Source organism: Ixodes scapularis, unplaced genomic scaffold, assembly GCF_016920785.2.
Source record: "Ixodes scapularis isolate PalLabHiFi unplaced genomic scaffold, ASM1692078v2 PGA_scaffold0__279_contigs__length_252992795, whole genome shotgun sequence".
Taxonomy (NCBI): domain Eukaryota; kingdom Metazoa; phylum Arthropoda; class Arachnida; order Ixodida; family Ixodidae; genus Ixodes; species Ixodes scapularis.
Genome location: NW_024609835.1, coordinates 240,439,914 through 240,455,723, shown reverse-complemented (window position 1 = coordinate 240,455,723; position 15,810 = coordinate 240,439,914). Strand labels below are relative to the sequence as shown.

The following is a 15,810-nucleotide window of genomic DNA, read 5'->3' as shown; positions in this document are numbered from 1 at the left end:
ACTGCAGCGCGGGCGCCAGAAGGCATTCCTGTGCATCGGCTGTACGCAGAAAAGAAGGGGTAAAAAAAAAAAAAAAAATGTCGGAAGTATAAAAACAAAACGAAATTGCTACTTTCTGTTTACGTGCTACAACCATAGAGGAAGGTCAAACAAGCAAATAAAATAAATGTTTCTAAAAATAAACAAAAAAAAAACACCCGCAAAAAAAAAAAAAAAAAAAAAAAAGTTTAGGGCATGCGTTATTGCGCAACCGCTCTCGGCACGCTCGACGAGCCAAGGACATTTTCTCTTTTCTTCTTTATATGGTGCTCAGTAGAATGCATGTGGGAGGGAGGCTGTTCCTTTCTGTGTCTTGTTCCAAAAACGTATGCTTGTTTTGGCCCCTCATAAAAAGTATTTTGGAAGATGGGGAGAGATTAAATGCCCATCAACAAGCTGTAATAATATTTTACTTTTATTTATGATAAACATAAATAAATAATATTTATTTATGTTCGAGAGGGAAGGTACTCAAGATGTGAGGTCACAATTAATTGATCTAACGAGGGTTAATCATTTTTAATGAAACCTTGATATTGATTACTGACGGGACAGATCTTTCTAACAGAATCCTTAGCGCATGGCTAAGGATTTCGGCTCTTCGCTTATTTAATAAATTGATTCTTATATGTAAACATATTCTCTTTTTTTAATTTTTGACAACTTAAAGTTAGCGAGGACCCGCTTAATTTCAAGTTTGACCGAGCCTCTGAGGCTGCAATGATGTATGATGATCGTGCAGTTGGTCAGTTTTTGGGTTTCTGGTTTCATTGGGCTGAGGGGTTATATGAATTATTTCTTCAGCTATGTCAAAGCAAATTTGGAACAAAAGGTGTTGTCTTGCGAGTATACTTGCAGTTGTTTGGTTCTCTCAAATACTGTTTTTGAAAAGATTCTAACCAAAATGCATCCTAGTAGGGCCTGTTCTTTTCCCGTTTATTGCAAAATTTCTTTCTAATGTCAGTCGTTTCTTTACTAACATTTATAAATCATTTCTTTTAATTCAGCTTCAATTGCTCGTTGCTTGTAGTCGGGCCAAACTATTGGCTCTTATTCAATTTTTTTTAACTACTCTGTCATACTTGGTTGAGCTCGTATTTACACTACAGCCGCAAATTTGTATATATACTACAGCGGCAAAGTTGTATTTACACTATAGCCGCAAACGATGATACCTACAAGCAAGGCACGCACGGAGCGCTCCCACACTCACCTTGCATAATGCAGGGGTGCTCCGTGCCATCCAGCCTCCCTGTGTGTATACAGTTTCTCCACTCTAACACATCACATTTTCTGTTACCACTGCTGCCTTTGCCGCGCTATACTAAAGGAATTTTGATAGTTTTGAATTTTGAATCTTGCAACATTTTATGTTGCAAGACTCATTTTGAGTGGGGAGCGATTCCCAAATGTGCTTCTATTTTGGAATATCCTCCTCAAATAGAGGCACTTCGTGCTCAAATGTTTTAATTTTAAGACAAGTTTATTTTATGACATTTGTATCTGTTTTCCATAGGTAATTGGTGGGATGGCAGGGACAAAAGATAAAAAAAAAAACTGACGAAGGCCCGATACCCTTAGAGACTACTGCACAGTAGAATACGTGAAAAACACCAAATATAAAAAAATTAAATTTACACACTCTTTTGCAACATTCACAATTATGCCCAAAATATAGTTTTTTTTTTTTTTATCTTTTTCCAAAGTTCTACAAACTCATTTTTTTAATAACATAAAAAAATTGTGGGGGTTAATTTAGTATTGGGAAATTTGGTGAGGTAAACTGTTTGGCATAGTTTATATTATTTTTATTGTAGTGTCGTGGACATGTCATAAGTTATATGTAGTAAACAAATTTTGTTTTTAACTATTAAAGTACATGTTTGTCTTGCCTCATACATGGTCTTTTTAGGCACCTAAAAAAATTGGTTTTGCATTCAGTGCAGGGTGTCAACTGGTTGTTCTTCCAGCTCAGGGTGGGTTTTGGTTCGGGGTCAGGTTCAGTAGCATTGCATTTGGTTCCTGTTCGGTATTGGTTCAGTGATGTATTCTCAATACTGATTCGGTTACCGGTTCCACCACGTGTGAACCGGCTTAAACCGGTTCCTAACTCTACCTTAGACTGCGGCTGCCCATGTATTTTCTTTGCTAAGCAAACAAGACATTTGGAGTTCCCAGTCGTAAAAAATGTCTGTTTAACTCGGCGTCATCTGCATTAAAAATTGTGCAAAAAAAAGAAGCTGGTCATTAGAAGTTGTGCTGCGGAAACAAGGACAGCAAAACAGATATATGCTTGCTTTTATTCTGTGATCTTGTCTCTTCATTGCAGACACCATTCTATGCAAACTACATGATCATACAGGTGCTTGGAAGCAACACCAAAGTACAGCACTGACCTGTGAAGTCAATCGGACAGCATGCACTGTGACACTAGCACGCACAGTACTTGAAAACTATCCACGTCTAATGACTGAGTTGAAGACAAGAAAGATGGCGAAGGGCAGACCAAGGATGATTTGAAGCAAAAAAAAGGAGAGAAAAAGGAATAGGTGGCGTGTTGCATTTGAAAAACACACGCACACAAAAAGTCTTTCCTCAAGCAGCATCCAGAGCTCTGGGAAAATGGCGTTCCGGCTACCATCGCTTTATGTCGTGCTCCTCGTGGCTTTGCCTCTCCAGTGTCACCTCCAGTTTTTGCCATTGCAGATCAAACACCCGCTGACAGCTGTCAGTATTTTTGTTACTTTGATTTTTATGCTCACTTCCTTTTTGCTTGAGGAGTACAGTTTAGCAGTACAATCGAATCTAGTTAATTCAAACTCGAGGGGGACCGAAAATTTGTTTGAATAAAGCCAAGTTTGATTTACCAGGAGTTTTCTCACATAGAGACGTGTGGGATGGGACCTGCACGTAAGTTTGAATTATCTGCAAGTTTGAATTATCGAGATTCGACTGTACAAGGAACAAATAGCTATTTATTCTCTCAGCGTAGGTAAAAATATATGCCTGCACGCTGACTTGTTGATGCCAAGTCTTGCTGCACATAAGTGTGAAATTTATTTATTTGTTTTATTATTATTGAGCTGTCTCCATGTCTGCCATCTGTTTAATGAACACTCCACTGCTGATTCCACCGTTCAGGATATTTAATTGAGTTCATGCCACCGTTTTCCAATGAACCGATAACTACCACATGAATAGTTTTGTTCCGGTTGAGATTCAATGTGAAGTGTTCGATCTTGGTTCCGGTTTCGTTATGGTTCGGTAAAAAAAATAATGGTTTATGGTTTTGCTTGGCTTTTTAGTTCAGGTTTGGGTTCAGTTTTATGCCGTGGTTCAGTGCCCCTTAAACTGAGATTGTGTTTGTTCTGAGCACTGTTGTGTGATGCAGCCAGAAAGCCTCAAAAGACCCCTGCCACTGTGTGCACTGAACAGGAGACCTCGTTTGTTTCAGCCAAGGAATATGGGCTGTTCTTGACAGACGACGACCCCAAAAAATGTGGCTGCTGGCTGGAGAGCGGCAAGGCCTTGGGCTACTACCTGCTCAAGTCTGGGGTGAGTGGAGAGAGGCAAGAGAGGGAGGGGCAGGCCCTCACGTGCAGGCCTCCATCTTTCGGTTCAGGACACGCTGGAGTACCGCAAGAAGCTGCGGCCGCTGCGGGTCAAGATGCTGGACGGGTCAGTCAAGACGGTCCTAGTGGACGACAGCCAGCCCATCGCCAACCTCATGGTCGTCATCTGCACCAAGATCGGTGCGCTGCTCAGTTGGACCCTTTGCCGTCCTGTAGTGTGTCGCACAATGTACAGTCGCTGACAGGAGGAGGATGGCAGGGAGGACTTTCAGTTATCCTGCCTTTGATGCAAGCTTCTTGCCTTCACGTCTCGTATGCCTCGAGTGTGCACGTGCAGCAAAAGCACGGCGAAAGGCAACGAGCGCACACTGGAGGCTGGGCGTTTGAAGGGGATGCTCTGCCATGCTCACCCTGGTGCTCGTGTGCATCAGGGCTGAAGGCCAGCAGGCGTTTAGGAGTAGGACTTGCATTAGTAGCCTTTCTTTGTTTAGCTCTTCGAAGCACTGGGCACTTAAGGCTAGTTCAGAGATTTGCATTTGAATATGACCGACTGTGTTACACCTTCTTGCATTCGGTTGCCATGGTTGGCAACTGAATGCGAGAAGTTGCCATGGAAACTCATAAATAATAGCTTCTAGCCTTAAGTGGTTGTGAGCAGTCATAATGCGGTAGGTAACACTCGGAACGCAACACTCGAAACACTCGGAACCCAAACAAGCCTTTAGGCTTGGGTACTCTAAGTTCTTTTACTTGATCTCCTTTAGTGGATCATGGAAATCGGTGCTTAGCACCCATTGCCATGCTCAGTTCAAGTTATTTCATTCTTTTTTTTTTTTACACTGACCCCCATGATTTATTGCTGGACTCGATACAACGTTATCACAAACACACGACGCAAGAAATGATGCGTGATCTCAGTGAATTTTAAAGCAGTCGCTATCTACCTACCCTGTGTCGCAGCATTATGCATCATTTAGGGTGCTTCTAGTCTACCCCACTCGTCCCCATGACAGCAGCAGTTGGCATTCCACACGTGCCTTTTGCAGCAGTGCACAGTGGAATGAGCTAGCAGGCATATTGTCACCGCAGAAGGTTAAGAAATAGGCAGGTTGGTCAACTTGGATAACACAGAAAAAGCTCTGCAGAATGGCAGTGCTAAGCTGTGGCAGGGCCATGAAGGAGGCTTATGGGGCTCCAGCCCTGCCCGAATAATCATATAACATACACATGCATTTTGATTGCCCCCCCCCCCCATTTCTCCCTTCTCACACCAAGTCATAGACATCCAGTCTTGTATGCGTTACTGAAAAAAAAGTAACCAATTACAATTACTTCATTGAAAAATGTAACTGATTACAGTGGTTAATTACTGCATCACAAAAGTAATTATAAAATTACCAGAAAGGAATTTATTACTTATCTTTTTATTCCGAAATCAGAAACACATAATATGTTAAAAGTGGTCACATTTTTTTTTTGTCACTTACACCTTGTTAAACTATTGCTAATAGAATTCATCTCTTCCTTCAGTAATAGAGATAGCCATAGAAAGAGAGAGAGAGGGAAGGATAAATAAACAACCACATGTTCGACTGGTAGAAACCCCGATCTAGTACAAAAAAATATTGTAGATAAGATAACTTTCTGTTCTTAGTACGTTCTATACAAGCACGCGCTGGTGAACCCTTTGGAGATGGAAAAGGAGAAGGGGGGGGGTCTTTGTCGTGGGTAGATGATGTAAGTGCAGAACACAGTCATCTATGCTGCGGCAAACCCGGATCGTAACAATCCATACGCGGAAGACGAGGCACTCTCGACAGCTGGACAGTCAGAACGCCGCTGAGCGCGTTGACATTCTAACCCTTCTGGTTTCTTGGTATTTTTTTAGTTGTTTAAAGATAAAAAAAGTGTCTTACATTAGTGCAACATAGATGATTGACGCACGAGCAGACGGAGCAATATTTTTGTGTAGAAAAACTCGACTCAATAATTTCAGCTCTTTCGGGAACATATAATTGATTACTGAACAATAGTAATTGAATTACGACGAGTGTTACCTCAGAAAAAAATCAATTGAAATGTTAAAAAGATACTATAAAACGTAATTGATTACAAGTAGTCAGTTACTTGTATCTCGTTACATACAAGTCTGTGGACACCCCAGCTACCCCCCTTCCCCCCCTCCCCCTCTTTTCCAAAAAAATAAAAAATCATAGCTACGCTTTTGGTGTTAAGGGGACACAATATGGAAAGGCTTGCCAATATTTTACAATTTTCCGGATGACACAGACTTGAAAAAGGTTAACTTCCTTGTGTTACAAGCTTTCGGGCGAGAGTCGGCATATATTTGAGGTATTCATTCCATGTTGCTCATGCTGCGTCGTTGCCCTGCAAGCCTTGTAGTGCACACTTGGTTTTCGGTGGTCTGGGGCGACCCTAGTGGTCCTCCTTGAGCTCCTCTGGATGTCTCGTGGCGTATCCTCGCAGGCATCACGAACCACGACGAATTCTCGCTGGTACGCGACCTCCCTGACGAGAACAAGGAGCCAAACACTGGCACACTGACACTGCGCAGGGTGAGGGATCCCACTTCCCCGCTCGGGACAACCTAATGTTAACCATATTGACGTTTCTGCGGCCGCAGGAGAAGAAAGACAAGGATCAGAAGATGGAGCAACTCAAGAAGAAGCTCAAGACGGACGACGACCGTAAGTTCTTTCGGCACGCGTCCCGGTGCGACGTTCCGTCGCTTATCCGTTCGTTCCTTTTTCTCAGTGAACTGGGTGGACCACTCCAAGACGCTGCGCGAGCTCGGAGTGGACGAGGAGGAGATGCTGACCCTGCGTCGCAAGTACTTCTTCTCCGACTCCAACGTGGACTCGCGCGACCCTGTGCAGCTGAATCTGCTCTACGTCCAGGTACTTGCTTAGCTCTCTTTTTCTCTCCTACTAGCTGTGGAAGTCGGATTCTCGGCCAGTTAGGGGAGTCAATTCGCAGAAGTGGGAGGCTGTTCATTTCCATTTGCCCACTCTTAACCTCGGTTTATTTCAGTCTAATTACCATACTTATTTATGGACTGCAGCCTCGGACACTTCAGGACCTACATAGGGGTAAAAAGTAAGCTGTAGTTTTGACATAAAATTTAAGCCAAGCTTTTCCAGATGTATGATATTTATAAATTATTTCGCTATGTATTTCCAAATATTCTTCCCTCAACCTTGAAATTTAAAAAAAAAAAAAAGCATGACCAATGATGCACGCAGCTTGTCAGGACATCGCTGCCTAACATAGATTCTCGAATAAGGGTGGTAGTGTGAAACTTTTTTTCTGCAAGGTAGAGCTGCCGCTTACTTCAGTCTTATTTCTAAATTCACCATGTGCCCACGCACCATCCCACTGTGAAGGTGCATTCGTTCCTAAAGTGTGCAGCTGCTCCGCGGCAGTGTAAGATTTGCAGGAACACCGTGTCTGCTTTGAAAGTATCACTTCTCTGCAGTACAGTGGTGCTTAGAGAGAAGCGTGCTAAACGGGGCTAACTGAACTATACCACTTAGAAGACCTCTTCTCTTCTAGTGTCAACATTAGTGGACCAGTAGAGCGCTGTCTAGCTCGCGAGCGCATCTGGTGTTTTCACCACTACAGCAGAGTTGGAGCGAGTCGACGCCGAAATACTGACGCCCATTGCTTCGCTAAATACTGTCACTTCTTGGGGCGGGTGGGCGATCCACTAACAATCACCTCATGCCTTGTCTCCTAGGTGGTACTGAACTAACCCTCCACAACTGTGACTTTGCCAACACTTTAAAAAGTGGAGATCAGTGGTTTTCAACCACTTGTGCTTAAAGGGATTCCTTCTGGATTGGATGAAGTGTTGGTGGACTCGGTCCACCAGGAGGAGGGGGGGGGGGGACGGTGGATCGGATGATTAGAATAACAAAAGGGGAAATCAAGGAAACCAAATGAGTTCAAACCAACTTCAAAGTTATGAAACAGAAAATAATCGGTCCTGCTTGCTCGGCATATATTGCTTGGTCTATTTGTATGACAACCATCATCAATAAAAAAAAAATTTTGTTATTGTTCAGCTTGATTGACAGTCAAGGGCTGTGGGAACCCAAACAAGTTTGGGGAACCCAAAGGGTCCCCGGACCCCCATTTGAGAAACACTGGCATAGATGTTACAGTTCATCTTAAAGCAAACTTGGAATCGGGTATTATTTGAAACATACATTCGAAAATCGGAATGTTCGCACTAACTTATAAACTCCTGACTGGGATCCCAACCGTTAGGCCCCGTCATTTTGTCGCTTCGATCCGTTCCCGGGAGAGACGAAACGGGCCGTGTGCAGGCTCGGGACGCCATCCTGAACACGACGCACCCGGTGACTCTGGAGGAGGCGTGCAAGTTTGCGGGTCTCCAGTGCCAGATCCAGTTTGGAGACCACAACGAGACCAAGCACAAGCCGGGATTCCTCGAGTGAGTGTCTGCTCTTAACCCACAGAGCCAGACGGCACATGTAGGATCGCTCCTTCCGTAGACACCCGTTGAAGTGGGGACGCGGAATCTGAAGGGAGAGACGAAGGAAAACTCTGCTTTCCTCCGCGTAGACGGGAATGCTTAACGAAAATAGGCACAATCTGATAAGGAAGGAAGTCGGTGGGAAAACTGAATTTGCTGGTAGAGCAAATTTATCTTTTAAGCAATTTCTCAGTTCACTAAGTCACATCTTTCTGCTCTGAGCACTAACATGTTTCGAATGATAATAATGAAAAATACATGTTCAGTTAATTTCTATCGTATGTGGAATATTCTGTCCTCAAATGCAAAAACACAAAATGTAAGGTAAACGACTATGAGCTGTCGTTATTTTATTAATTAGGTATGTGTGAATATTAGATTTCTTGAATATGAATCAAATACAAACACTTTGCTTCAAGTATTGAATCGGAAATAGATAGTCAAAGGTATTCTCGACAGAATTTTTATTTCCTGTTAACAACAATAAAAAAGACACGATCAGCATGCTATAAACACGGATTGGTTGCACACATAAAAATCGTAAGTTGACGTGCAGAAAACCAACTGTTGCACATGGTCAGGTAGGAGGGCACTCTTTGGGCGAAAACTAAATTTCCAGCCAAGAAAACACACTCTTGCTTGGCACTGGAGCATCAGATATTGCCAAGTACTATTTGAAGCAGAAGTTTGCAAGATTGCATTATTTATTTAAGCAATCCACAATTCACCGCAATCGTCTCCAACGGCCATAACATGGATGGATGAAGTATCACAAATCCGGATGCACGCTTGTATAATCGTTGCATCAGTTTAATCATAAGTTAAATAGTCGGGAAAGAACTTTAAACAGAGCCACAGATTACCACTACCACATCGCCCATAGGACGGTCTAGGCACGAAGTTGCTACTATGTCTGCTATGTTGCTTTAGATTACCCTTTCTCACCAAAACCGAAAGAAAAACTATAATGCTTTCAAATGGAATCTCAAATATTTGGTTACTTTCGAATATTTGTAGCATGTCGAATATTCCAGAATACCGAAGACTTAGTTTACGAATTGAATATGATTATTAAATTTATGATACCCGATTTATATTTTAAATTTTGAATATTTGCATACCCCTATGAATTATGTAAATTAGTTTGTTTCATATTTGCGTCGGAATATTTTATAAATACAAATATACAGTAAACTGGCAAACCATTTCTTGAAGACCAATACACATACAACAACCTAGATTGAGTTAAAAATGGATGACCCAGTATTTTGCTAAGCCTGTTTCTTGCTGAGGCACAAAACTGAGTTGCAGGCTACTGTATTGTTACCGTTGCGAAAAAACTGTGAGGTGCTGGACAGACCAATGAGTCTGGTCGTGTGCCCCCTTGAACATCTGTCAGTGCTGCTTTCTTACTTCAACAGGCCCCCAGCCACAGGGAAAGTTTTTATCTCTAGTCTGTTCATGTCCTAGGTAATCATTCTTACTGAAGGTTTACAATTACACATACCGTAAAATAGTATGGAAGCACCGATTTCGTACAATCGCCCACTATTAACATTTTCCAGGCTCGGAAATTCTGCAAAGTATTCATTAAGTGCCCACTACTTCCAGTGTGCCAGCGTCAGTCGAAAGCATTTACCTTGTTGCAGCGGCCACAAGACCTCCAGTGGCGATGGCGGGGATATTGTATAAATACAATGTTCTTTCTTCGATTCTCTTTACCCTGCCATCAAAGCTCTTCATTGGCCGCCATCTTGGTTTCTACAGATTTGACTGGACAAGTGCCCATGTCTAGATTCACCCATTTTTCGGTGAAAGTGGGGTGGGTACTTCCCCAGTATTTCACGGTATTCGCACCAGCAGCTAGTGGCATCTTGCTGCACTATTGCAGTGCAGGTGATCAAAGAAGTCATTTGTACTTATGAAACGGCCAGGAGTGGCCAGACTGATCACAAGCCACGAGGAGGTGCATTTCTTTGTATTAGGATACCAGCTGTAATTGTAGGCTTTTTATGAGCTTTATCATCAGTTATATGCTCGTGGTTTAATAGTTTGTCTGGCCCTTGTTCACCTGGCACGAAAGTGTCAAAGGAGCTGGTGAGGACGAAGGCCTTTAGCTAGAAGGCACTATTCGGTCTTTCGGGTGTGCGAGTGCTTGAGCCTATGCTTCGCTGTCCCTTCTCAAATTTAATGGAGAATTGTTGGCTCGGTCGTCTCGTGCTGCTCAGGCTTGTCGTAGGCTTGAGCTTTGCAGTCCTCTGCATCTTGAGCTCATGGCTTGCTCCAATGGTTACGTGTCAGCGCCGTATTCATGTGTGCAGCCTCAAAGAGTTCCTGCCCAAGGACTATGCCAAGATCAAGGGCATTGAGAAGAAGGTGTTTGCGGTGAGTCCCGCTTGGACGCTGCATTGCTTGGCTCCGAAAATTGTTGGACTTTGTCGAACGTGTGCCCCTCGCCACCCCCAGGAGCACCGCAAAGCCATTGGCACCTCCGAGCTGGATGCCAAGGTCAAGTACGTGGCCCTAGCACGATCCCTCAAGACGTACGGCGTCACTTTCTTCCTCGTCAAGGTAAGGCATCTCTCGGGCTTGCTTTGGGTACTGCATGCCTTTCTGTTCTCAATCAAATCTAATAAATTTATTTGCGTTTCCATGAAGATTACAGAAGCTGGAGCCATGGATAAAAGAGCTAATCTTTTGCGAAAGATAAACAAAAAAAAAATCAGAGTAACATATATACAGAAAATACATCAGCTAAACGGTTTACGTAAAATAATACATATTATGGAAAACGTAGGTACAGTAATTTGCAATCTTAAGTGTAAATATCAGTGCTATCTATTCAATATTTATTGAGTGATATGGATATGTTATAATTTGGGTTCCATATTTTAAGAGTTTATTTCTCGTAAAATTCTGAGGGCGTTTTTCAGAGTTTATTTTTTGCCGAAAATTTGGAGTTTATTGGAGTGATAGATTCCCGATTCTCCGACATCAAAAGTTCATTTTTGCAATGTGCTTAATTTTTCAAGATCAAATATAAAAACAAATATTATCCAGACACAAACCTGCTCTAAATTAATAAGAACTTGGCTGCAGCAAATTATACTTCTTGAGCTGGATTGGGCATTCGCACCATTGCCATCATTGGTAATAGTACTAACAGCCCCAAAAGAAAACTTGCAAAGAAATGTTGCTTTAATGAATAATGCTAATTTAAAACAACTCATATCCTTGATGTAATGTCCGTAATGCTTGTTTCCTTCTATTTCACTGCTCCACTTTGCGGCTAGACAAGGTGTGGTGGTGAGATGGAGCCTTTGGCTGCCCCTTTCCATCCTGCAATCATAGCTTACAGCATTATAAAAACACAACCCCACCTTCTAAGAACTCCAGACTGAAAACTAGAAACGTGGCTTTGGTCGTGACCCAACGATCCGTTGTCCTGGACAAAACTTGCTGAGATAGACGGTGAACCCACTTTTGTCAATAGTTTGAGATTTGAAAGGAAACGGGGGAGGCCTCTCCTCAGGACCACTAGCCCCACGCTCCGATCAAGCTTATTTTTTCAGAATACCCCATTTTTGTTTTACATAGAACTATGTCTTTCTCCGCGCTTGAAAGGTGTTCCAAGGTTGCGAGTCGATATCACAAAAAGTTGGTCATGGAAGTGATGTGTCTCGAGGCATACACGAATGATGCAGTGAACATACTGTCATGTCAGCCACAGAAGCACTGTCGGCTCCTTTTCTTAATGCAAAAGCATTAACTGTCCCACGGAGAAAACCGACATCATCAGCTTTCAAACCACGCCAAACGTTGGCCAAACAGCACCTGAAATCCCCTTTCCCAAGCGAAGCCGATTTCTGATGGATTATGGTCCTATTGGCTGGTGCGCGTCATCAGGGAACGAGGCTCTCATTGGCTCTCGCGCGGCGTAGTTCCAAAAAAAGCCACTAGAGAAGCCCTCTCTGTGGCGGCACAGCGCACGCAGCGGCTAGATTGCCGGTAAGAGGAGGGAGTAGTGGCGGCAGAGCCAAGAGTCTCAGAGCCTGCCTGGGCAAACCCCAGAGAAGCAGACAATGTCTCTTCATGGACAGGCCAACACATTCATCTTAATATATAAATATTTGCAGTGGTAGGAATGAAACTGCAGTGTAAACTTATGCTCCAAAAGTTTGATTTGCTGCTCCAAAATGAATTTTTAGCTGCTCCAAAAAGTGTTCAAAGCACCTTGGACTGATCAAATCACCGATATATATGCTAGGCCCCTGCTTCGCTTATCAATATATGATGAGCTGGGATCTTGCATTTCGTGAACCTGCAAACGAGCAGAAGTGCCAGTGCAAAGACGTGTCTCCTCACCTGGATCTCGAGTATTCTTTTGTGGCAGTGGCCACCTGTGTATCGGCTACTTTTGGGCTCCTTTGGAACTTTTCTGAATCGCTTGCAGCTGGTACGTAAAATAGGAGGGCTGGGGACTGAACTCTGTCAATTATATTAATTTGTGTTTGTACCTATATATTGTTTGGAGAGTACTCCTTCAAGAATCCTTCTGCAGACCTGAAAGTCAGCACCCTGAGCTTCTGTAGCAAGCTTTTTTTGCTTTTGTGAAAGATGCACATAACAATTTACTGACAGAACTGTCGAAGACCCATGGAGCACCGGATGGCAATACACTCTTTCTGCAGGAGAAGATGAAGGGCAAGAACAAGCTGGTCCCCCGGCTGCTGGGAGTCACCAAGGACAGCGTGATGCGTCTCGATGAGCGCACCAAGGAGGTGGGTGCCTGCCTCGAAGCGAGACCTGGAGAAAAAAGTTTCAAGCTGCGTTTCTGTCTGTGTATTGACAAAACCATCGTACGCAGAATTGCACTTAATGAGAAGTTCGGAGAGCAGTGTGCCCTCTTGGCACGTGCCACCGCGCCTTTACAAAGTGTTGCCTCATTGTCCTCTCCTAGGTTTTCTTTCTTGCAACACGATTGTGGTGAAAGCTTTGTGTGGTCAGAGGAGAGCATAGAGAGCAACGGGTGCAAATGTGGAAAGGGCAGCTTTCCCCTCCCCACTTCTGATGTTTTTTTTACACTCTACCGTAGCATACCTCACATGCGTGCAAAATTTGATTTGGCTTCTTTTAGAATGCAGGTTTGCATTAAGACTCATTGACATGCCAATAGCAGAGAACGACATAGAATGCCATGTTTCTGCAGTCCTAACGTATCCCTTATTCTAATAGACAGGCACCCACCCTGTTGAGTCGGCCGCTTCGAATGGCACTCTTTGCGAGTAGAAGCCGGGAAGGTGAACGCAACAAACGGGAAATTGATGTACGTCGAGAAAATGTAAGGAAAATTAATACATCTAACATTCACGGACACCTTGTCGGGGGCTTGTTAATGTAACATCCGGGAAAATGTATAAAACGGAAACGTTTCAAGTAGGCTTTGGTTTAATTTTAAAAAATTAAGTTTTTCCCTTGCAGATCAGTGAAACAAATTACAGAAATTGTGTTTTTTTGTTATTTTAAATAAAGCGAGCTTCCATATAATTTAGGATTGTGGCGTTCTTAGCCGACCTTCAAGCTCTTTACCCGTGTGGGCAACGTCGAGGTGTGCCCATGCCTCGACGTTACCCATGCAGGGAAAGAGCTTGAAGGTCGGCTAGGAACGTGGGGTGTAGCGGTGGGAACAGGCTTTCAGAAGGGAATGTGGCGTGACCCCAAGCATTATTTTCGCAGATCATGAAGGTGTGGCCCCTGACGACAGTGCGTCGCTGGGCGGCATCCCCCAACAGTTTCACCCTGGTGAGTGGCTCCCTCCACCCATCCTCCCCTGGCCCCTGACTCACTGCCCTCTCGTCCCCACCCAGGACTTCGGGGACTACTCGGAGTCCTACTACTCGGTCCAGACGACGGAAGGGGAGCAGATCTCGCAGCTGATTGCGGGCTACATCGACATCATCCTCAAGAAGGTCTGCGGAGGGACGGCCGGGCCTTCTTGAAAATCTTCATGGTCTCTTTCTCCTTCGGCAGAAAAAGGCCAAGGACCACTTTGGCATTGACGGGGACGAGGGTTCCACCATGGTGGAAGACAGCGTGTCTCCTGCCAAGTAAGCGACCCCTGCAAGCAACTGCTTTTCACGCTACCAACTCTGCCTAGATATCAAAGCCATAGTGGCAAATTTTTGGCATCGCCTAAAGAAGGCCAATGCGGGTAACAGATCGGACGCGAGCACTTCAGTTCTTTCTCTTCTACTCTGTCTTCAAGCTTCTTTCCGAGTTTCAGGGTCAACATTACAATTTATAGGATAGGTTTTGGAACTTGGGAGACAAATATTACCTCTAAAATATTTATTTAAATTTGCGATTTAACAAAGCCTTTGGCTCAAACTGCTATTCCACTAGGCTGAGGTTCAACTGTAATAGGGAATGCAAATGCCTCCTGCATAGTCCGCACCTCGTATTCAACACCTAGTGAGCCGCCTGTTTCATAGCGCATATTTTGCGTCCCTTTCCGAGTACAGCTGAGAGAGAAAGCATTAACAGTCCCTTTTTAGATTGTTCCACAAAAGCTAGGTTGAAAAAGTGCAGGATCAGCCAGCATCGCAGATTCACTATGCACTCAATAGAGGTCGGTTTTGGGCAGCCTCGAGTCAAAATTATAAATGGTTTTGCGGTTTCGCCGGACGGAGAGAGGTGGTCAAGAAGTGTACCCATGGGGCCCACCTGGGTGTGTGACTCTCTCGACCTCGTGCCGTGCCCAGGGCCACGATCCTGCAGCACACACCAGCGGCCAAGCCCTCGCTCCCGAGCACGGGTTCGGTGGCCCTCCCAGCCGTGGTGCGGCCCGGAGCACAGGGTAAGGTTCTTAAGGTTTTCTTTCTTTCTTTTTCTTTTTCTTTTTTTTTTTGTGGGAGCTGAAGCGTTTGGGCTTTACCTTCCCACAGCTCTTTGAGGTAATGTGTGTTTTAGATAATGTCTGCACTGTGCCAGCAAAGATGGCTGTAACTGTGGCTTAGTTACTGTTCTAAGAGCGATTTTGAGTGAATCTTCAAGTGGGATGAACGTAGATATGTACGTAAAATGCTTCACAATTGTGAAGACCGCTTTTGAGTGAGCCGAACAACTGGCAGATTATTGAACTTTAGGAGAAGAAAAGAAAAACAGCTACTGCCCTCTTGGTGGCTTGTTTGAAGGCACCACCTCTTTTGGAGGAAGCTGCATGGGCCTTCCAAATTGGCTTTGGTCATCTGGGCTTGCTCTAATTAGAACTCTACTGAAAACAGGCACGCAGTTTTGGAGCTCACTAAATGCTAGTCTTATTTAATTTATTTCTTTTATCTCAGAGTTCTCCTCCTGAGAGGTTTACTTTTAACAACACTACTGCATTTAAAGTAGTAGAAGGTAAACCAAGTGAACATCTTCATCTACTATTTATTTGCTTTATTTTGGGTGCTGCACAAACAACTCTAGGCCTTTTTAGTGGTGCACTAAAAAAAGATTGCATCCAATTCACAAAACAAGGGTCTGCATATCAGGACGAAAGAAAAACATCAATGCACTGTCAAAATTTTCCTTCGGGTCCAAAAACATCAATATGAAGATTGCCTGAGGTAGATTCAATTTTGTTGAAAATCAGTTGCAAATGGGTTATGGGATCAGTTTTGTACTAAGGAAAAGGAT

At 43.7% G+C, this 15,810-nt stretch overlaps 1 protein-coding gene across 6 annotated transcripts in view; it reads left to right on the top strand.

Moving 5' to 3' along the window:
• LOC8043368 (talin-2) overlaps positions 1–15,810 on the top strand; it is a 292,667-nt gene that overhangs the window by 205,760 nt on the left and 71,097 nt on the right. For all 6 annotated transcript variants that reach the window (XM_040206599.3, XM_029972690.3, XM_029972691.4 and 3 more), the window contains exons 3-15: positions 3,494–3,594; positions 3,662–3,791; positions 6,099–6,187; positions 6,256–6,319; positions 6,387–6,529; positions 7,961–8,088; positions 10,452–10,515; positions 10,597–10,701; positions 12,822–12,911; positions 13,867–13,932; positions 13,998–14,099; positions 14,161–14,237; positions 14,892–14,986. In XM_040206599.3, the coding sequence (XP_040062533.1) occupies positions 3,494–3,594; positions 3,662–3,791; positions 6,099–6,187; positions 6,256–6,319; positions 6,387–6,529; positions 7,961–8,088; positions 10,452–10,515; positions 10,597–10,701; positions 12,822–12,911; positions 13,867–13,932; positions 13,998–14,099; positions 14,161–14,237; positions 14,892–14,986 (1,254 nt within the window). The remainder of the gene's footprint in view (positions 1–3,493; positions 3,595–3,661; positions 3,792–6,098; positions 6,188–6,255; positions 6,320–6,386; positions 6,530–7,960; positions 8,089–10,451; positions 10,516–10,596; positions 10,702–12,821; positions 12,912–13,866; positions 13,933–13,997; positions 14,100–14,160; positions 14,238–14,891; positions 14,987–15,810) is intronic.